Here is a 22,133-nt window from a genome sequence, read left to right on the forward strand (position 1 = left end):
AGATAGTATGTCTTTTTCTGCTTCCTAAATCTGAGCCAGGTACATGTTTTTGGTTATTGATATTGTAAAATAAATAGATCCAATCTGTCAACATGTATTGAGATTCTACCATATACTGAGAACACTTTAAATACATTATTTATTACTCTCATATATACAGAGGAGAAAACTGAGTCTATGAGAGGTTAAGTGACCAAGGTCTAGTGAGAAGCTGATCTGAAATTCTCACCTGCACCTGTATGCTTCCAAAACCAAAACACTTTAGGACACAACATGGCTCTACAGGCAAGTTACCAATGATCAAAACAAGTTGTAAGTGAGTCACTGGTGGACTCAGTCATTACTGATACCCCTTTTAGCTCTAAAACTGTGCAAGTTATCTGGAGAAAGTTGGGTTGATTTGGTCATGATGGCTATTCGCTTTGACCCATACTCAGGTTCTGGTTTTATCTCTTACATCTGGGAATCATTTTGCACACACACACAAAAGAGATCATAGTCTTTTTGTCTTTGATCATTTAGTCAAAGTAAGCTAACCAACACAAGCAAGGTGAGACTTTTCTTTGATTTGCAAGGGAAAAGATAACAACTTTTTGACAATCCCCAAGATGATAACCTTTAAAAATAGAGGAAGTAGAGTAGGGTAGATGTGAGGTTAGGGGGAAAAATATAGAAATGGAATCCATAGGCATTTGGGTGGCTCAGTCAGTTAAGTGTCTGACTTAGGCTCAGGCCATCATCTCATGGTTTGTGAGTTTGAGCCCTGTGTCAGGCTCTGAGCTGGTAGTGTAGAGCCTGTGTGGGATTCTCTATGTCCCTCTCTCTCTGCCTCTCCCGCACTCATTCTATCTCTCTCAGAAATAAATAAACAGTAAAAAAAAAAAAAAATGGAATCCACTCTCAACATTAAGTCAGTACATCTCAGATTGCTTCCTGAAGAAGAGCTAGGAAAAGATTGATCTTTATTGTGTAAAAATGAATGTGTCAATAAATAAATAAATGGTAAAAATAAATGAATACATTTATTCAATTAATATTTATTGAATCTCTGCCACATGCCAAGCCCACGCTAATTTCTAGATATATAATGATGAATTTGCTCACACACAGCCTTTGCTCTCAAGCAACTGGTAGTTTAATGGTAGAGAGACACAAAATAGGGAAGTATAATATCTTACTGCAGTAATGGACATGTGACTAGGTTATTCAAGAACTCACAGGAGGGGACTGTCAAACTGGCTTCCCTAAAGTGATGCCCAAAGTGAGCCTTAAGGAATGAGTAAAGTTAGCCAAGTTAGCCAAGAGGGATGGGAGAGGAAGAACATTCCAGGTCAGAACAAAAACACATAGGTCATGGTGGTCAAAGAGCAGTTTGAGGAAAGTAGAGAAGAGAGATGAGGCTTGAGGAGTAGGCTTTTGGGAAGATGAGTTCTGTTTGTGGTACATGGAGTCTGAGGCACCCCAGTGAAAGGTTAGCAGGAAGCTGAGTATATGGGGCTGATGTATATGGATGATCCATGATGGAGATATAGATTTGAGCAGTAGGAAGTAATAGTTGAATGTGTGAATATTCATTCAATCATCCAGGAAGTATGTTCCAAGTGAGGAGACCTGACGTTTGAGACTAGAATACAAATAAAAATTGACATTTAAAGGATCGACAGTGGAAAGTCAGCTCAAGAAGGAGGAAGAGTAGTCAGAGAGGAAGGAGCAAATGCGAGGGAATCTGGCATCGTAGAAACTCAAGGAGTAGAATTTTGATCAAGGTGGGACTTGTAGAGACACATGGCTTTGCTATTTGGGCAAGGTAAGGACTAAAAAGACAAAGGAATTAGAGGCACCAGCATGAAAGGTTTTGATCAATAGAGAAGATGTAAAAAGTGGTTTTAAGAGGGATTAGGCAGAAAATATGTAGTTTACTTAAGAGAAATCTGAATGAGAAGAAAAGGGAGGCTGGCTTATAGCTAGAGGGATATAGGAGTCAAAGGATAATGATGATGATGATAATGACGGTGGTGGTGGTTGTGGTGGTGAAGTGCTTTGAGACTATAAGAAAAGAGACTTCAGTACGCTTCTAAATTGAAAAGGAAAAAGCTAGTAGAAAGGCTGGGAACATGGGAGAGATGTGAGATGACACATGGAGGAAATTTGCAGGGGGGAACATCTCATGCACTGACATCACAGAGGTGGGGAGGGTGCTGTCATATGATAGTCCCACATTTTTTATGATGTGGGAGATGAGGTCCATAGATGACTTGGTCTATCTGAACTAATACTCTGCCTGAATTCCCTTATTTCAGATTCCCTCTTCCTTTTGTCAGCAAACAATTGACTCTCCCTCAGACCTGCTGTCTGTGTCCTGCAGAAACCTTGTACATACACTATGGGAAGTGGTACCTCAACCCAACATCATTTTGCTTTCCAGAATGCAGAGAAAGGTATGTGTTTCCCATCTTCCAAACTAGCTGTGAGTATCCCCAAATCTACATTGCATGGGGAGGGGTTTCTCAGAATAGAATAAGGAAACCATTTTATTTCTCCTCAGGCAACCCTTGAAAATCAGCTTCTCCTCCTTGTGACAAGATCACCAGAATGTCAGCTGAATATCTTAGGAGTTGGTGAACTATATTTGACCTGAAGGAATCAGTGTTGTCCACAAGGGTTTATCCCAAATTATACATGTACAAGTGATTGAAGTAAAGTTGGGCAAAAAGTAGATGAAAGAGCATTTCAGGTAGAGGGTTCAGTATGTACAAAGATCATGAGCTAGAAAGAAGTGAGGCATGTTTGAGGAACTGAATTGTCTGAAGTGAACAAGATGGAGAACAGCATAACATGAGGCTGGCGAGGTAGGCAAAGCCCAGATCACTCAGGGTCTATAGGATTTTAAATCTTATCTTAAGGGCATGAAGAACCATTGATGAATTCAAAATAGGGAGTTCATATTAAGATTTATGTATTAAAAGACCTCTGGCTTCTGTGAAGAAAGAAGGGAGAGAGTAAAAGTAGAAGAAGGAACAGTCTGAAAGCTGCTAAAGTCATCTAAGCAAGAGATGCTGCTGCCTTAGTCCCGAGCTATTGGCAGCAGAGATGGAGAGAAGGTGAATTCTAACAATAGTTAGGAGGTGGAACTGACAGGACCCAACTGAGTAGATGTATGGAGTGAGGGAGAAGGGTGGATCAAAAATGACTTCCAGTTTTCCGGCCAGCAAAACTGGGCAGTCAATAATGCCAATTACTGGCGTAAAGATAGTGGAGGAGAAGCAACTTTGACTAGAGAGAAGATGGTGAGTTTATGCTGGGGTTGAGGTGGCTGTGAGATATGCAGGTGGAAGGACTGAGTAGGCAGTTGCGTATTCACATCTGGATTTTGGAGGTGAGGTTGGGCTGGAGAGATAAACGTTGGAAAACATTCAGAGTGTTACATGGTGGTTGAGGCCGTGGGGGTGTCTGAAGTAGCCTAGAGGGAGAGTAAAGATGGATCAGAGACCTGGGCTTAGGACAGAGCCATGAAGGACTCCAGGGCTTAAGCACTAGGTGGAAGAGGATAAGTCAACAAAGGAGACTGAAGACAGGCAGCCAAAGACGTAGGAGGAAAGCAAAGGAAATCATGACAACACTTTGTTTATATGGGCTGATGCATGTCTGTAAGCTCATGGCTTCCTTACTTTCTAGTTTGGCAATATGTCCCAGGCTCATCTTGCACATTTTTGGCCCTGGAGTAACTTCTTCTTTAGGGTGTGGGGTGTCCCCTTGCTTCCAGTTGGCCTATATCTTTCTATAATTTTTCAATGAACAGATACAGAAATATGTATTATTTAGAAAAAACCCCAACATGACTAATTTATATTTAGGAACACAGTATTTTTACTTAACAACCTTGATGTTATATTTATATATAGCTCTTTATTAAAAATCTTTTGTCCATGGGGTGTCCGGGTAGCTCAGTCAGTTAAGACTGACTAAGTCCGACTTCGGCTCAGGTCATGATCTCATGGTTTCTGAGTTTGATCCCCGCATTGTGCTCTGTGCTGAGAGTCCAGAGCCTGGAGCCTGCTTCAGGTTCTGTGTCTCCCTCTTTCTCTGCCCCTCCTCACCCCACCCCTCCTCACCCCACCCCCCGCCTCTCTCTCTCAAAATACACATTTAAAAAAATTTTTTTTAATCTTTTTTCCCTAACAGCATTAAAATAGTATTATTTACTTTATCCTACCATGTATAAATAATAGTTTCCAAATAATAACAATACTACTATAAACAATGTGATTACTAACAATTCTTTGTTTTAATATTTATCTATTTTTGGGAGAGAGTGTGAGCAGGGGTGGGTCAGAGAGGAGGGAGACAGAGGATCTTCCACTTTGTGCTGACAGCAGCAGGCCCAGTGTTGGGCTGGAACTCATGAACCGTGAGGTCATGAGCTGAGCCGAAGTCAGATGCTCAAATGACTGATCCACCCAGGTGCCCCTGAAAATTTCTTAAGATTTCTTTGTAGTTCATTTTGTCCTTTGGATATATATCCACTAGGGACATACAAATTACTGAATTCTTAAGTCATTTGAAGTAACTCCTTTCTGTATTTCTAACTTATATAAGGTTAGATTCACTTGTTTAACTTTTGCTTTTAATCTTTGGAGATTGATTTGTTGTTCATTTTGTTTGATTTTATGTATTTATCTTTTTCATTTTTTTCTTTTTTTTCATTTTTTTTCATTTTTTTTCATTTTGTTTTCATTTTGTTTTAAATTTGTTTTATAACTTTGTAAAGCATTTATACGATTCCTGTCCCAATTATCTGTTGCAGCATAACAAACTATCGGACAACTTGGTGGCTGGAGACAATCATTTTATCTGCTCATAATTTTGTGGGTCAGGAATTTGCAGAGGGCCCAGTTGGGTGGTTTGCCCATGATTCTGTGGGCAGCTGGAGCTGGAGGCTCTACTTCTTTTTGAATTTTTTTCAAAATTTTATTTTTAAAGTAGTCACTACACCCAATGTAGGGCTTGAACTCACAACCCCAAGATCAAAAGTTGCATGCTGTAGTGTGCATGCTGTACTGACTGAGCCAGCCAGACACCCAATGGTTCTATCTTTCCCTTTCTTTCTTTCTTCCTTTCTTTCTTTCTTTCTTTCTTTCTTTCTTTCTTTCTTTCTTTCTTTCTTTCTTTCTCAACATATTTATTTGGGAAGAGAGAGAGAGAGAGAGAGAGAGAGCAGTGGAGGGGCATAGAAAGAGGGAGAGAGAGGATCCCAAGCAGGCTCCACACGTTCAGCACAGGGACTGATGCAGGGCTCTAGCTCACAAACCACGAGATGGTGACCTGAGCTGAGATCAAGATCCAGATGCTTAACTGACTAAGTCACCCAGGTGCCCCAAGGAGGTTCTACTTCTAAGTCAGCTTTTGATTCACTCGCTGGTGCCTTGGTGACCTTTGACCTCTGTCTCTCTTCATGTAGTTGCCTTGTTGTTAATAGGGGGTTTTAACAGGTAGGTGTCTTGTACCCTCAGATCTAGTCTACACAAAGCTGGAGTAAGAGGAGCCCAAGCATGTTGTATTGTGCTGTTGGAAAGGAGAGGGCAGAGGGACTTAGACTATCCTGCACCTCTCAGCCCCTATCTCAGTTAACCCAGATCCCTGCCAGGACTGAGAGGGAGAAAAGAAGAGTGAGAAAGAGCCATTGGGTGTCCTCCCTGCCCTAAGGAGTCAAGCAAGACTGAGGATAGAAGTATGTCTAGTTGGCAGCCTTTGCCTTTAAATGTTGAAGCAACGTGTTAGCAAACAACATTTTCACAGAACCTTGGTGGCCACGATACCCCTCAGTATTGCTTACACTTCACTGCATATAAGAACCACATGTGGGGCTGGTTAAACCTGAAGATCCCTGTAGAAATTCTAATGCTGTAGGTTTAGGGTGAGCGAGGCCCATGTATCTGTGCTTCCCATTAGTTCCTGGAGGGTCTGTAGCTCTTACTCCAGACATTTCATTCACGGTTCTGAGCATGGATTTACAGAATTCAATCGGTAGATCTTCAGCCTTTGCATTTGGTAAGGGCCTTTGAGAAGTAGCTACAGTTTGACATTTTTTATCAGAGGAAATCAAATTCAGCTTTGCTTAAGTTTCCCCCTGGTTCTCTTTTCTCACTCTACCATCAACCTTCCTTGTAAGGAAATCGGCCAGAATTCTATTAGCTCTCTAATGCAAGCTAAATATATTAAATCAATCTGTCTACTGTTCACGAGGTTGACCTAAATTAACCTGCAGGGTTTCCTTTTTAATCCTGCTTTATCCATGAATACTCCATTCATCACCAGTGGCACATTCAGGCCCAGGAGCTTAAGAAGAATCTAGTTATTTATGTGAACAGCTGTTCTCTGGCAGTAGGACTTGACCGTGGGTCCTAAAGCTCTTAGGAGGAAGTAAACCTACTCATGCCACCGTGTGGAACACGGTCACCTCGCACGGGCCCTGGCAAAAAGAGAAGCCCAAAGGCGGCCTTCAGATTTGATAGTGGGTGAGGGGGACACTTAAGGCCCACAGGGCTATCACAAGTATGGAGATCGCAAGCATAGAACCCAGCAAGCACTTACTGCCACCTGACATTGTATGTAGTAATTTGTGTGTTTGCCCATTGTTTGTTTTCCCCAGTCATAGAGAGCCCATTCCCTTTTCAGATGAGGACATTGAGTCCCAGGAAGGTAATTCTCCTGAGGCCACATAGCTGGTCAGGGCATTTCCAGGCCTAGAACCCACATCTTTTGATATCCAGTCTGTTGTTAGAATGTCAAAATGTCCTCCCCACTCTCTACCCCTGTATTATCCCACCCTTCAAGTATGCCTCATGCTTGCAACCTGTCCAGTTTAGATCTCTCGATGATCCTGGCAATCCAACCTTTCCACCTCTCACACATAAGAGTTTTCAGCAGACAGTAGGAGTTCCAATAAACCTACAGTGATATTAGTATAACCACTAGGTGAGAATGAAGGTGGGGTGGGGGGAGGGAGTGGGGAAGAGAGCACCCCAGCCAGCGGTGAGGCAAATCCTTCCTCCCAGGGGCAATGGGTAGTGCTTTCCCCACCATCCTGTCCCCAGATTACAACAGGAGCGGTGCCCTTCACCTCCGCCCTGGCCCAGGGAGTCCCAGCTCACAGGCTGTCTTCTCCATCTGTGTCACAGCCTTCAAGGCGGCAGCCCTGATCCAGAGATGGTACCGACGCTACATGGCGCGCCTGGAGATGAGGCGGCACTGCACCTGGCGCATCTTCCAGTCTATAGAGTACGCGGGACAGCAAGACCAGGTCAAGGTGCGGTGGGATGTGGGCCCCAGTCACTCGTGCTCTGCCTTCCAGCACATGGGCAGCAAGGGCCAGGTGCCCAGAGGGTGCAGCTGACCCAGACCCCTCCTGGTTCTCTTTGTGCCCATCTCTAAAGCCAAGTCTTCGACTCTTCTGCAGCTCCATGATTTCTTCAGCTACCTTGTGGATCACTTCACCTCCAGCAGCAACCATGAGAGTGAGTATGAGCGGCCATACAGGAGGGCCTCAGGGTTGTAGATATCAGACTGAGGGGGGGAGACACAGGGGGCATAGATCCCGTGACGGCCAGGGAATGAGTGAGGAGGCTGACAGATAAATGGCAGCTTCTGGGTTCACCCAGAATCACACCTGGAGACAAGAATTTGAGTGCAAAGAGTTTGTTTGTTAAATACAGGAAAACAGTCGGGCGGTGGGGAGGGACTGGGGAAGGAATTCAGGGAAGGGAAGGCAGCTTATAAAGAGGCAGAGGCAGGGGTGGGGGCTACTAAGCCAGCAACAAAAGGTGCCTGGGAAATAGTGCAGAACACTTGCCTTGGAATGATCCCACCTGAAGGCAGAGAGAACTAGAGTCTTCCTGTGTCAACTCCTGAGACTCATTAGTTGAAGGCTGCTGGGAGGGATGGATAGGAAGCGTCGTTAATTCCACAGCATTTCTGGCCTGCCAAGCAGAGCCCTCTGTGGACCCAGGAAGAAAGCTCCCAGGCCAGAGATGCAGAGGCTGATGGTTGGCCCTTGCCTGAAGGACCTTGAAAGGTCTGATGGCTTCTGGCACACTGACTGACAGCACCAGAAATGCCTGTGAGCTTTTTTGTTTCACCAAGGTTTTTCCCTTTCCTTCTGCTTACAAGCCTCAGCTGCTAAATTTCTGTTCTAAGTCTGACAAATCTCAGCCTTTTAAAATTTTTTTAACATTTATTTATTTTTTGAGAGACAGAGGGAGAGAGCACGAGCAGGGGAGGGGCAGAGAGAGAGGGAGACGCAGAATCCGAAGCAGGCTCCAGGCTCTGAGCTGTCAGCACAGAGCCTGATGCGGGGCTCGAACTCACGGACTGTGAAATCATGACCTGAGCCGAAGTCAGTCGCTTAACAGACTGAGCCACCCAGGCACCCCAAATCTCGGTCTTTTAAAATAAAAGTAAAATTGGGGCACCTGGGTGGCTCAGTCAGTTAAGCATCTGACTCTTGATCTCAGCTCAGGTCTTGATCTCACAATTCATGAGTTCAAGCCCTGAATCAGGCTCTGTGCTGACAGGGTGGAGCCTGCTTAGAATTCTCTCTCTCTCTCTCTCTCTCTCTCTCTCTCTCTCTCTCTCTCTCTCTCTCAAAAAAGTATGGTCCAGGGAAAGGCTGTTTTGTATTGCCCATGGACTGCACATCTGAACATAAGCTGTCCTACCCTTTCTGTCCTAACCAGGGGACTTCCTGGACCGCATGTTCACCGAGGACAGATTCCCCCAGGACTCTGAGATGGAGAAATTCGGTGACTATGAATCTATAGAAGTCCCTGACAATTACACGGGACCACGCCTGTCCTTCCCACTCCTTCCTGACCACGCAACTGCCCTGGTGGAAGCTTTCAGACTGAAACAGGTAAGCTCACCCTGGGAAACCTGGGTCACGACCAACTTTGTGGAATATGGAGAGGGAGACCAGACCCAACACAGAAGGAATAGCCCTGGATTTAGGGTGTTAGTGTCATGGATCCACCAGAGAGATTCCATGCCCCCTTTGCTTAGCCAGGACCTTGTAGTCAATAAGCCAGTTTTTATGCACTGAAAACTTCTCCTCCTCATCATGTAATATTTCTTTGTTCATTCATCCCACTGATAATTACTGAACACTGCTATGTACAGACACTGCTCCGGGCACTGGGGATATAGCAATGAGCAAGACAGACACCAATTCCTGCTCTCACAGGGCTAACATTCTAAAGGAGAGACAGACAGTAGATAATAAATAACAACAAATAAGCAGATTCTGCAGTATATTAGAAGGAGATAAGAGCTATGTAAGAGAATAAACTAAGTTCTGGGTAGGAGAGATGGCAATTTATGGAGTAGTCTTGGAAAGCACCATGGATAAGGTGATTTCTGAGCAAAGGTTGAAGATGGTGAAGAAACGCACCATGTGGATGCCGCCAGAGAAATGTTCCAGGCAGAGGGAACAAATGGAAAGGCCAGGAGGCAGGACCTTGCCTAGATGGCTCAGGGACCTCAGGAAGGCCATTGTGGCTGGTGAGGAGGAGGTCAGGGAAGAGTGTTAGGGGATGGAGGCAGAGAGGAGGGTGGGTGGACTTTTATTCTTCTCAAAGAGATGGGGCGACATTGGGCATAGGCTTGCTTTTTAAAATAATCATTCCGTTTTCTGAATGGAACATAGGGAGCAAGGGCTGAAGCAGGATGATCAGTTAAGGTCCTGCAACAGTCCAGGCAAAACATGAGAGTGGCTCGAAACCCTGGTGGTAGAGGCAGAGGTGGTAAGAAGTGGTCACATTCTGGTTCTCTGCCAGTTTCCAGTTCTTCGTCTCTTTCATAAGAAGATAATTCACCGCAGGAGACGTTGGGGTGGTTTCCCCCAGGATGTCAGGATCACTTAGTACCATTGACATGCGTGCACTTCACACCTCTCTGAGACAAGCATGCATTTCTCCCAAGCGGAAGGCAAGGAAGGAAAGAGGAAATTAGTTCAATATTGGGGGATGTTGAAAAGCAGAAACAAGGGCGGAAGATGGGTGAAAAAGAAAGGATCCATGCATAGGGTCGCAGGGGCACTTTACCAGGGTCTTGGGGTCTTGGGTGATTGGGATCATTAGGCAGTAAAGGCGAGGCCCATTTTGCTGCATGAATATCAGTGTTGTTTTGTTCCCTCTCCCCTCTTCCTCCTAGTAGCAGCTCCATGCTCGCTATGTCTTGAATCTTTTGCATGAAACCAGGAAACACCTGATACAACTGCCAAACATCAACCGGGTCTCCACCTGTTACAGCGAGGAGATCACAGTGTGCGGTGAGAGTCAGTCAGAAATGGCTTCCCACGCTAGACACAAACAAGAAAACGCTTGTGATGGGGAAGAGGAAGGGCGGGGCTGGCGGGAGATGTGATTCTCACCCAGAGCTTGCTTATTCGCTCCATGCTTACTGGAGTAGAGGCAGTGCAGTGAAGGATTATGGGGCAAGAGGGCCCAGACTCTGCTTTATTTCCCCAAACAATTCAGATTTGACTCCAAACTCATGCTTTCACTCAGAACACAATCCCTGCAAATAGCCAGATCCTCCCTTGTCAAAAGACAGTTTATTTCTTGTGCCTTGAGCAGCAGGCCCTAATGCCTAGCAAATTATTCCTTCCGTCCACATGTATTCTTCTTCCAGAGAGAAATACTGTCCATGATGATTCTTTCCATATCCTTATGTTTTCGGTAAAGTTTAAACACCTGTTACAGGGATACCTGGGTGGCTCAGTCAGTTAAGCGTCTGACTCTTGATTTCAGCTCACGTCATGATCTCATGGTTTGTGAATTCGAGCCTTGCATCAGGCTCTGTGCTGACAGCGTGGAGCCTGTTTGGGATTGTCTCTCTCTTTCTCTCTCTGTCTCTCTCCCTCTCTCTCTCTGCCCCTCCCCTGCTCTCTCCCTCTCTTTCAAAATAAATTAATTAAATTTAATTTAAAAAAATAGACATCTGTTACAGACTGAGGTCCCATATCTTCACTTAGGGGGTGCAGACTGTCGCACAGCCGGGATTGTAAACTGGCACCTCGAGGGCCACGTGCAACCTGCAGCTAGGTCTTGTTTGCCCTGAAATATTCTTAAATTTTTGTTTATTTTATTTTTTAATTATTTTTGAAAGTTTATTTACTTATTTTGAGAGAGAGAGAGAGAGAGAGAGAGAGAGAGAGAGAGAGAATTCCAAGCAGGCTCCAAGCCATCAGCGCAGACCCCGACATGGGACTCAATCTCACAAACCATGAGATCACGACCTGAGCCAAAATTAAGAGTCAGATGCTTAACCAACTGAGCCACCAAGGTGCCCCTTAAATTTTTTAAATTATTATTATTTTTTAATTAAAATCTTTTTTTAAAAATTCAAGTCAGTTAACATACAGTGTAGTCTTGGCTTCAGGAGTAGAACCCAGTGATTTATCTCTTACCTATGACACCCAGTGGTCATCCCAAAAAGTGCCCTCCTTAATGCCCATCACCCATTCAGCCCATCGCCCCACCCCCCTCCAGCAACCCTCAGTTTGTTCTTTGTATTTAAGAGTCTCTTATGATTTGCCTCCCTCCCTGTTTTTATCTTATTTTTGCTTCTGTTCTCCTATGTTCATCTGTTGTGTTTCTCACATTACACATACGATTTAAATCATATGCTATCTGTCTTACTCTAACTGACTTATTTTGCTTAGCATTATACACTCTAGTTCTATCCACATTGTTGCAAATGGCAAGATTTCATTCTTTTTCATCACCAGGTAGTATTTCATTGTATGCGTGTGTGTGCATGTGTGTGTGCATGTGTGTGTGTGTGTGTGTGTGTGTGTGTACCACCTCTTCTTTATCCGTTCATCAGTCAGTAGACATTTGGGCTCTTTCCATAATTTGGATATTGTTGATAGTGCTGCTATAAACATTGGGGTGCATGTGCCCCTTCAAAACAGTATTTTTGTATTCTTTGGATAGATGCCTAGTAGTGCAATTGCTGGCTCGTAGGGTAGTTCTATTTTTAATTTTTTGAGGAACTTCCATACTGTCTTCCAGAGTGGTTGCACCAGTTTGCATTCCCACCAGCAGTGCAAAAGAGGGTTCCTCTTTTTCCGCATCCTCACCAACATCTGTTGTTTTCTTGAGTTGTTAATTCTAGCCATTCTGACAGAAAAAAATTAAAAAAAAATTTTTTAATGTTTTTATTTTATTTTTGAGAGACAGAGAGAGAGAGAGAGAGAGAGCACATGTGTGCGCAAGCAGGGGAGTGATAGAGACAGAGGGAGACACAGAATCTGAAGCAGGCTCTAGGCTCTGAGCTGTTAGCACAGAGCCTGATGTGGGGCTCGAACCCATGAACCATGAGATCATGACCTGAGCTGAAGTTGGATGCTTAAACGACTGAGCCACCCAGGTGCCCCCGAAAAATATTTTTTTAATAAATTTCCAACATTTGAAAATTGGAGAATTCATATTAAAATTGAGATTTCCAACACCTCTTGAAAAATCTCCTAACACTGGCCCATAAATAGCGGCTTCCTACTTCAGATGGGACAAAATCTCTCCAGTTCTCACTTGAGTTTGCATCCCTGCACTGTTCTGTCCTATTTTTGCTTCATTTACTGTTTATTTATGATAATCATGTAGAGAAAATATACTGTGTTTTCTTCTTTCAATATTAGCTATCCCTGCAACAAGGGAAGTTAATATTTATCCCTGTCTTACATATGGAAAAAAGTAACCATAACTTTGTCAGATTTTTCTGGGTATTTTCCTTTTTATAGTAAAAATGAGACACAGTGGTAAGGACCAGTAAAAACTGATATTCTTTTTCTGTCTTTGTTAGGAGATTTACATGGCCAGTTGGATGACTTAATATTTATATTTCATAAGGTATGAATGTTTAAGATCCTGTCTTGCTCTGAGGCTTATTTTGGAAGTATCTATTAACAAAATGCTTAAGTATTGCTTGGATTTTTTAAATATTACTTTATCTTTTTATTTTTAAAAAATTTTCTTTTATTTTTATTTATTTTTGAGAGAGAGAGAGACAGAGTGTGAGTAGAGGAGAGGCAGAGAGAGAGGGAGATGCAGAATCTGAAGTAGGCTCCAGGCTCTGAGCTGTCAGCACAGAGCCCGATGTGGGGCTCAAACCCACGAACCATGAGATCATGACCTGAGCCAAAGTTGGATGCTTAACCGACTGAGCCACCCAGGCGCTCAAAAATATTACTTTAAGTCATTAAAAAATAATACATAGTAGCAAATATATAATATAAAAGTCAGTACTATATTATATTTTAGTATATTTTTGTAAACTGTTTTAAAAGTCTGAGGTTAACAAAGAGAAAGAATCCTTACTTAGTGATTGATTTTTTTTTCCAAATAAAGAAAATTGTTGATTATCAAAGCAACTGAAAGCTATTTTCCTATCCATTTTTAGTTATAAAATGTAGAACGTGTAACAGCATACATGAATGTCCTGTTAATGTAATATTACTTTACATATATACTGTGCTTCCCAAAGCATTTTCCCACTAATTGTTTCCTTTAATCCTGAGGAAACTGACAGCTATTGTTATTATTACTAAAGATATTGTGGCCAGAATTTAAAACTGGCTTTTGGAGGGGCGCCTGGGTGGCGCAGTCGGTTAAGCGTCCGACTTCAGCCAGGTCACGATCTCGCGGTCTGTGAGTTCGAGCCCCGCGTCAGGCTCTGGGCTGATGGCTCAGAGCCTGGAGCCTGTTTCCGATTCTGTGTCTCCCTCTCTCTCTGCCCATCCCCCATTCATGCTCTGTCTCTCTCTGTCCCAAAAATAAATAAACGTTGAAAAAAAAAATTTTTTTAAACTGGCTTTTGGATCACAAGCTTGGTGTCCTTTGCACATACCATATGGCAACACTCTGGCTTTGTATAAAGTACTTATTTTGATGAGCACGCTAGAAAGAAAATATAAGACCAATAAAAAAATACTTCCATCTTTTATTGACAATTCACATTTGGAGAAGAGCCAGAAAGCACAGAATTGGTGTTCGATCTGACGTAACTGTCAAATGCCCATTGGCTTGACCTGATTTCCTATTCCCTTCCTTTGTTGCCACTTCTTGGACTTGTCTTCTTTTTGGGAAGAATGGCCTCCCGTCACCAGAGAGGGCCTACGTCTTCAATGGTGACTTCGTTGATCGAGGCAAGGATTCAGTAGAGATCCTGATGGTTCTTTTTGCCTTCATGTTGGTTTACCCAAAAGAGTTCCATCTTAATCGAGGAAACCATGAGGACCATTTGGTGAACTTACGGTAATAAACTCAAACACACTTGGGTATTTGATGTTTACTCGTGATTGAAAAGTGACTTTGTCAGAACTTCTTATTTGTTAGATACCGTTTCAAGTAGTTTTCCAATTTTTTAAAGGAATACACAATATGTAACATTAAAATATTTCTTACAAACCTACATATTATCCTACTTTTAATAAAACCATTAAACGTTTTTCCACATATCCATACTCTTTATCATATGAACAATAAAACTCGCTGTAGAAAAACTAAGAAGTACAGATAAACAAAAGGAAGAACGTTAAAATATCCCCTAATTTCTTGACCCAGAGTTAATGCTATAATTGTAAACATTTAGCAATTATTCCTCTTTTCTATATATTTGAGTCTCTTTTCTATATATTTGAGTATATGTATATAGTATATGAATTCTTATAAAAATTCAGTTATACCATAAGTGTTGTCATTAAATTTAATATCTAGTTTTGCTTCTAAATCTAGATACGGCTTTACCAAGGAAGTGATGCATAAATATAAGGTATGCTGCCTTTAAAAGCAAAAGTTTTTCTTAGTTCAGATAAGTTAAGTGTATCACTTGAAAATTATTATCTTCTTAATATCATTTTTCAGACACATGGCAAGAAAATACTAAAAATACTGAAAGATGTTTTCTGTTGGCTTCCTCTGGCCACTCTGGTTGATGAGAAGGTCCTGATTCTTCATGGCGGAGTGTCAGACATGACCGACCTGGAAATCTTGGCTAAACTAGACAGGCACAAGGTACGGCCAAGTAATGAAATAGTGCATATTTCACCATAATTTAACCCAGTTCATAATAATAACAACCCAGTTCATAATAATTTAACCCAGTCACTGCCTACATAAAGTCAATGTCATTTTGCATGCTGACTCCAGGTGACTTAATAAGGGCTGTTAAGGAAGCCATGAGGGACGCCTCAGTGGCTCAGTTGGTTAAGTGTCTGACTTCAGCTCTGGTCATGATCTCAAGGTTCGTGGGTTCGAGCTCTGTGCTGACAGCTCAGAGCCTGAAGCCAGCTTCAAATTCTGTTCTCCCTCTCTCTCTGCCCCTCTCCCACTTGCGCTCTGTCTCTCTCTCTCTCTCTCTCTAAAAAATCAATAAACATTAAAAGATTAAACAAACAAACAAACAAGGAATATACATCTGGGCTCAAGGAGCAAGTGTGCTATGATCCATTAGTGATGTTTCTATGGACATGATAGTGGGGAGTGGCAGCTAGAGCCATCTGTTTGGTATCCCTGACCTAGACAATTCTAATAAACACCCCCATTCAGTGTACCTGAAGAGCCTCTACGTCTCAAAGAACTCAGTTAAACTCAACAAATGTTTTAAGTGCGTACTTCATTCAGGGAGGATGCTATTGGCAGACAGAAAAATGATGATCAATTTCGAATTAAACTCAACAACTATGGTTAAAGTGCTTACTATGTGCAAAGGAAGTGGTAGGGGTGATACAAAGATAACCAGAGATGGTGCCTGCCCTAAAGAAATTTACAATAACCAGGGGCGCCTGAGTGGCGCAGTCGGTTAAGCGTCCGACTTCAGCCAGGTCACGATCTCACGGTCCGTGAGTTCGAGCCCCACGTCAGGCTCTGGGCTGATGGCTCAGAGCCTGGAGCCTGTTTCCGATTCTGTGTCTCCCTCTCTCTCTGCCCCTCCCCCGTTCATGCTCTGTCTCTCTCTGTCCCAAAAATAAATAAACGTTGAAGAAATTTACAATAACCAGCAGGAGGAGGGAGTGAGAGACAGAATGCATTATACTCCCATATTAATACGTCTCTATTTCCTGTTTCACTTTGGAAGTAAAAATTTAGAAAACAAGAATTCTATTTTCTTTTAATCATAGACTTTTAACACTTGAATGGTGTCTTATGGCTTCTGAACTCCCAGCTGCCCTTTCCAAAACACAGGAATCCCTACTACGACATCTTTGACAACATTTGCCTAAGCAATTACTACACAAGCTAGTGTGCTCTGGGCAACTCTAATTAATATACAAGTCTTTGTGATATGAGAACATAAATGAAAGAGCGTGGCTTTGGAATCAGACAGACTGGATTTGAATCTGGGAACATGCAGCACTTGGCTGATATGGCAGCTGTGTTTTACCAGGTTATCCAAGAACCAAGCCTTCTTATGTCTTGTTATTCTGCTGTCCTTAGCATGTCTTTCCTGAGCCCTCATCTTATAGGCCAAGATAGCCTGCCACCACATCTGTATTCCAAGCAATAGGATAGAGGGAGGAAGAGGGGAAGAATATCCCTGCCCTTTAAAGACACAGGAAAGAAGTTGTATACATCTCTTCTGCTCTCATCCCATTGTTCAGAAAGTAGTTACATGATTACTCCTTGCTGGAAGGGAGGCTGGAAATGCAGTATTCTGTCTGGCTGGCCACATGCCTAGCACAAAAGTTAGGGTTTCCATTCCTATGACAAAGAAGGGGAAAAGAGATGGGGGAGAATGGTAGTCTCTGACACACAGATACTGAAGTATGGAACTGTGTTCTTTTTCCCTTGAGTAGGTATGGTGAGTGGTTGGATAGGCTAGAAATGGATAAAAATTCTTTTCCTGCTACTTATAGTTATAATACCTTGAAAAAGTTATTTAACTTAATGTAACCTCAGTTTCTGAATCTATACAATAGGAGAGTGAATGATTGTATCATAGATGTTGTGAGGATTAAATGAAAATATATGTGCATGTGCCTTACAAAATTTGTACTCAATAAGTGGAAATAGTATTAACTACATTTGGCTGAAGTGACAGAAAACTTCAAACAACAATGCCTTGTGATTATTTCTTCCTTCTGTAAATAAACACTGGAAGCAAGCAGTCCAGGGTTGGTAGTAAGACCACAAAGTCACTAGAGGCCCAGTGTTCTGCTCTCTTGTTGCTCTACCATGCTACATCATGGCCCAACGTGGCTACTTGAGCTCCAGCCATCACAACCATATTCTAGCAGCATAACTTAGAAAGTAGAAGAAAGGCATGTTTCTTCCCTCTAAGGACATTCAGTTGTATACAGAATTTTTGTTCATATTTCTGTTCAGAATTTTGTCATATGTTAACATCTAGTTGAAAGGCAGGTTGGCAAGTGTAGTCCTCATTCTAGGTGGTATCTGTAAGAATCTGGGTTTCTATTGCTAAGGAAGAAGAGTAGACAGATGGTAGGGTAGCCACACACTACCTTAGTCTGCCCCTGTTGCTCCCCACATTTTCATGCACACCCCGCTCATCCCCTCCCCAGTGGAGTCTACACTCAGGTCTCATCCAATGATTGCATCCAGTTCAAAGCCCAAGGTTTCTGGATTCAAGTCCTATTTGTCAAGGTCTGCCTATGGCCCTTTGGGGTCTGGTGACTAAAAGATGATTTCTGTGTCCCTGCTCCCAAAAACTCAGTGTTGGAAGGGGGAAAGGATAACTCCTTGGAAGAGGTGGGGGAGGGGACGCCTGCAACATTTTCAACAGCTTCCTCCAAAACCTTCATTATAAATCCCCTTTCTGTTTCTCCGTAATCTCAACCCTTTCGTGTTCTTTGTGGAAGAGAAGGTGCCCAAGGGACCTAAAACCAGCTCTTAGTCTGCGTGATGTCTGGCACCTTATTTTTTTTTTTTTAATTCAAATATTCTGTTCTGCTGCATCTATGTCTATGTATGGAGGTAGAGACAGCAAGTCACGATAAAGCAGATGATCTCATGGGAAGAATCACATTTAATGATGTAAACAGGAGAAGCAGGAACTTTGGGGAAAGAATGCTAAAGAACAGTTTGCCTTCTGGAGCTTAGCAAAAAGCTGACTTCCCAGTAGTTTGCAAAGCTCTGGGGAGGGGTGACGTAGCCATTTGTACCAAGTCCAGGAACCACTTGGGAGGAAAACACAAAGTAGGAGCTCTGGAGTCAGATTTCTGGGTTCAGTCCTGGTAATGTTTTAGTATCTCTGCACCTCAGTTTTCTTATCTGTACTATAAATGAGGATGCTATCTCACAGGAGTGTGAGGGCTAATTGGTTAATTCACGTAAAACTAAAAATGAGGATGCAATCTCATGGTGGCGACCTGAGAGCTAATCAGTGAATTCATGATAAGTACCCAGGACAGCACCTATTTACCAAGGGCCCGATACATAGTAACACGATTATTGTCCGTAATAATCAAAGTTAGGGATGCCTCTGGGGGATAGATTAATAACTTCCTTGAAATAAAGTTATCTGGGGGTCAAAAGGGGACTGACGGTCTGGCCCTCACTATGATTTGCAACACGATGAGAAGGAGAGGGGGTTATGACTCTGTTTACATTTGGTGGCCTTTCACTCTCTATGGCCAGGGGCTGGGGCTGCCTGGGAAGTCATCCAGTGCTTGTCCAAAGTTAGAGAACACCTCTGTTCCGTTCTACTCAATCTGGATGCCTCTCGAAATATCATTCAGGTCCTGCTGACCCTCTCTGAGTGTCCTTCCCTGTTCTTGCCCCAAGAACAACTCAACATCTTTGTCTTCTCTGGACATTTTTAGATTGTTTCCACCATGAGGCACAAAACGAGAAAGGAGAACGGGAAACAGGTGAAGAAGGAGGAAGCCAACCAGAAGAGCTCCGCAGGGAGACCCACCCCGTGGTTTCTCCCCCAGAGCCGCTCTCTCCCCGCTTCGCCCCTTCGCCTGGGCTCCCTCCAGGCTCACAGAGCCGGCCGCTCGTCCAGCATTCCCTGCGGCGCCCCCCGGGACGCGAAGGAGCTAGCCCGGCAGGTGCGGCGCTCCGTGGACCTGGAGCTGGACAGGTGCCGGCAGCAAGCAGGCTTTCCTGTGAGCCGGGGGGAGGAGGAGGCCTCGCCGTGCACACCAGAAGCGGATTCAGGAGCAGAGGAGCCGCTGGAGCCCACGCAGGAGGAGTGGAGGCAGGTGGGTTGTGACCGGGTGCTGCCCCCTGGAATGTGGCCGTCTTCCGGAGGGGCTTTTAAAAAACAGAACAAGCCTCTTCCCTCCATGTAAATTCGGGGTATTTTTTCCCACCCCCTTCACTCTCCCCCCGGGGTTAGAACACCCCCAGAAGAACTTTAGTATTTGCTTCATGGCTCATATGTTTTAGAGTTTGAAAGAGCACAGGGTGATGTGGCCGATGGGCTCTATTGCCTGAGCAAATTTGGTTTAGTGACCTAGCATCGTTGGGGTAGGAAGGTAAGCCATGATTTACTGGGTGCTATTATATGATGTTTTGTGTTGCGTGTGTCAGAAAGATGGCCATTGCAGCTCAAGGCCAAAAGGGTTAGGTCAGCAACTTCTGTCCTTCTCTGTTATCAGGCAAATAAAGGCTTTTCCAAGATCTCCAGAGATGTGTCCTATGGCCACCCCTCACTGCAAGGGATGCTGGGAAAGCACATATTTTGCTAGGCACAGTGCCACCTCAAACACCTCATCAGAGTTCTGTTAGCAAGGAAGAAGAAGGAAAACAAATACAGAGTAGGCACTCATGGTGTTTGCCTGACTATGACTCTGGCAGCAAATGCAGGGCACATTTCACTGGGGCAAGACTGTGGCAGGGAAGCTTGTAATCCATGTGGTGAGTTTGTGCAGTAGTGTTAGCAGAACAATGTGAACTTGCTGATGTTCGACCATTTTTGACCTATAAAAATGGCAGGTTTTTTTTTTTTAATGGTTCATCCAGTAAAGAAAAGGAATTCAGAATTATTTTAGAGCTAAAATGAGCAGAACGGGCTGATTGACCAGATGGAGGGTGGCGAGAAAGAGGAGTCATAGCTGACTCTGAGGCTGGAAACCTCAGAGAGAGAGATGGTGAGTTTAGGCTATGTTCTCCCTGCACTATCGATCTGGGCTTCAACATCAACTTAGAATGGAAATTTAAAAATAAATATATATATATATATATATATATTTTTTTTTTAATTTTTTATTTGCAAATGCTGAGGGGCGCCTGGGTGGTTCAGTTGGTTGAGCGTCCGACTTCGGCTCAGGTCATGATCTCGCGGTCCATGGGTTCGAGCCCCGCGTCGGGCCCTGTGCTGACAGCTCAGAGGCTGGAGCCTGCTTCGGATTCTGTGTCTCCCTCTCTGTCTGCCTCTCCCCCACTTGTGCTCTCTTCTCTCAAAAATAAATAAACATCAAACAAAATGTTTTTTTAATGCTGACTTTACTTTACGAAATGAAGCATTTGATTGCACATTCTCAGGGCCATACCTGATACCTGTGAATGCTGGAGGAGAGATTGTATTGCCAGGCCCAGATGTCTGCCTTCTCTTTGGGGCAAATGTCCAGAGCCTGGAGCACTGGGGCTCACTGAAGACAACTGGCTCTGATCAAAGCATCTACCAGAGCAGTTCCCTTTTAATCTGTTTTACATGTTGAGCTTTCACGTGAGACTTACTTCCAAGAAAGTGGGTACAAGCTTGTCAAACAATATGCACATACCCACGCTCATTCCATGAATAATAAAAAGATTCTGAAACCTCAGGGATTCAAAATATAAGCATATGTCAAACATTGATTATGCAAAAAATTATTCCCTTATTTTTATTCCAATATCTGTATCCCCTTCCTTTCCTCCTCCTCCTGTTACTCCTTTTCCTTCTCTTCCTCTTCCTCCTCCTCTTCTCATAGGAATGACTCTGAATCTCTGTCTAGATTTTAGGAAAGAAACCATCTCTTGGTCTCTCCAGGTGGTAGATATACTGTGGAGTGATCCCATGGCTCAGGAGGGCTGTAAGGCCAACACTGTTCGAGGAGGAGGCTGTTATTTTGGACCCAATGTGACAGAACGGTTGCTACAGAAATACAACCTGCAATTCCTGATCCGCTCACACGAGTGCAAACCTGAAGGCTATGAGTTCTGCCACAGCCGCAAGGTGGGTGGGCCATCTGCAGAAGCCCACGAGTGGTCCATATTGCTCCTCCCAGGCCTGGATGAGCTCAGGCTCCTGCTTTCCCACAATCCACTGTGTCTTGTATTTGTTAGCCACTTGCTCAAAGCGACTAGGTCCTTTACTGTTATTTATCCTTGGCTCTCATCACCTCTTTAAACCTCAAAATTCGATTGCTACCACTACTCACCAATACCCTGAGAGGAGAAAAAGGGGCAGATATTGTCCCATCTTGTGGCTAGAAATATGGCCTGGTGCTTTCCCAGGCACATCTCTATTCTATAAGTCACGTTGCTCACTGGCACATATTTCAAACAACAGTACAGGGTAACAGGATTTCTGCACTGTGCCCCAGGCAGGGATTCAGGATTGTTTGTCTTCTCAGGAGTGTACTTAATGTCCTGTCTGATCTTTGGACATCTTAATCCTACAATGTTAGCCTAGCCCAATGCCACTAGGATGAGAGTATTCCCACAGAAACTAACTCTCCAGGAGAATAACAGCTTTCCATGTGGGGAAAAAAAAAGATCAACTAATCTGAGAAATGTTTGGTTAAACAGTTATACAAGTTTCTCTACTGCAGGACTTCTGAGAACCATTAGTTTCCTATATTCCTTGTAAATCTCCAAGAAGAGATACACTGTCTACCATTTCCCAATGTATTGACAATGGCAACTTTTTCCACAGAGCATCTCAGGAGGCACAGTACTCTGTAGGAAACTCTACTTTGAGGCCTCACACCAGCTTTGATAACTGGCTTGCCAATTGTAACGACCCTTCCTAATTTATCAGTTCCAGCTTGCCTCTAAGTTGAACCAAATGAAGTGTTTTCTGTTACCCCTGCTATTGAACTTGGGATAAAAATGTGAAGAAAACATGTTGCAGATGTCCTATCAGAATCCAAGTTGTTATTACTGGAGCCACCACTCCTGCCCTACCAG

At 43.5% G+C, this 22,133-nt stretch overlaps 1 protein-coding gene across 1 annotated transcript in view; it reads left to right on the forward strand.

Annotated features, from left to right (window-relative positions):
- PPEF2 (protein phosphatase with EF-hand domain 2) overlaps positions 1-22,133 on the forward strand; it is a 33,711-nt gene that overhangs the window by 2,346 nt on the left and 9,232 nt on the right. The window contains exons 2-12 of the mRNA XM_047857327.1: positions 2,301-2,438; positions 7,179-7,306; positions 7,457-7,514; positions 8,733-8,908; positions 10,207-10,321; positions 12,859-12,905; positions 14,143-14,309; positions 14,790-14,826; positions 14,919-15,068; positions 18,836-19,219; positions 20,992-21,177. Of these exons, the coding sequence (XP_047713283.1) occupies positions 2,384-2,438; positions 7,179-7,306; positions 7,457-7,514; positions 8,733-8,908; positions 10,207-10,321; positions 12,859-12,905; positions 14,143-14,309; positions 14,790-14,826; positions 14,919-15,068; positions 18,836-19,219; positions 20,992-21,177 (1,503 nt within the window). The 5' untranslated portion in view covers positions 2,301-2,383. The remainder of the gene's footprint in view (positions 1-2,300; positions 2,439-7,178; positions 7,307-7,456; positions 7,515-8,732; positions 8,909-10,206; positions 10,322-12,858; positions 12,906-14,142; positions 14,310-14,789; positions 14,827-14,918; positions 15,069-18,835; positions 19,220-20,991; positions 21,178-22,133) is intronic.

Source organism: Prionailurus viverrinus, chromosome B1 (genome assembly GCF_022837055.1).
Source record: "Prionailurus viverrinus isolate Anna chromosome B1, UM_Priviv_1.0, whole genome shotgun sequence".
Classification (NCBI taxonomy): Eukaryota; Metazoa; Chordata; class Mammalia; order Carnivora; family Felidae; genus Prionailurus; species Prionailurus viverrinus.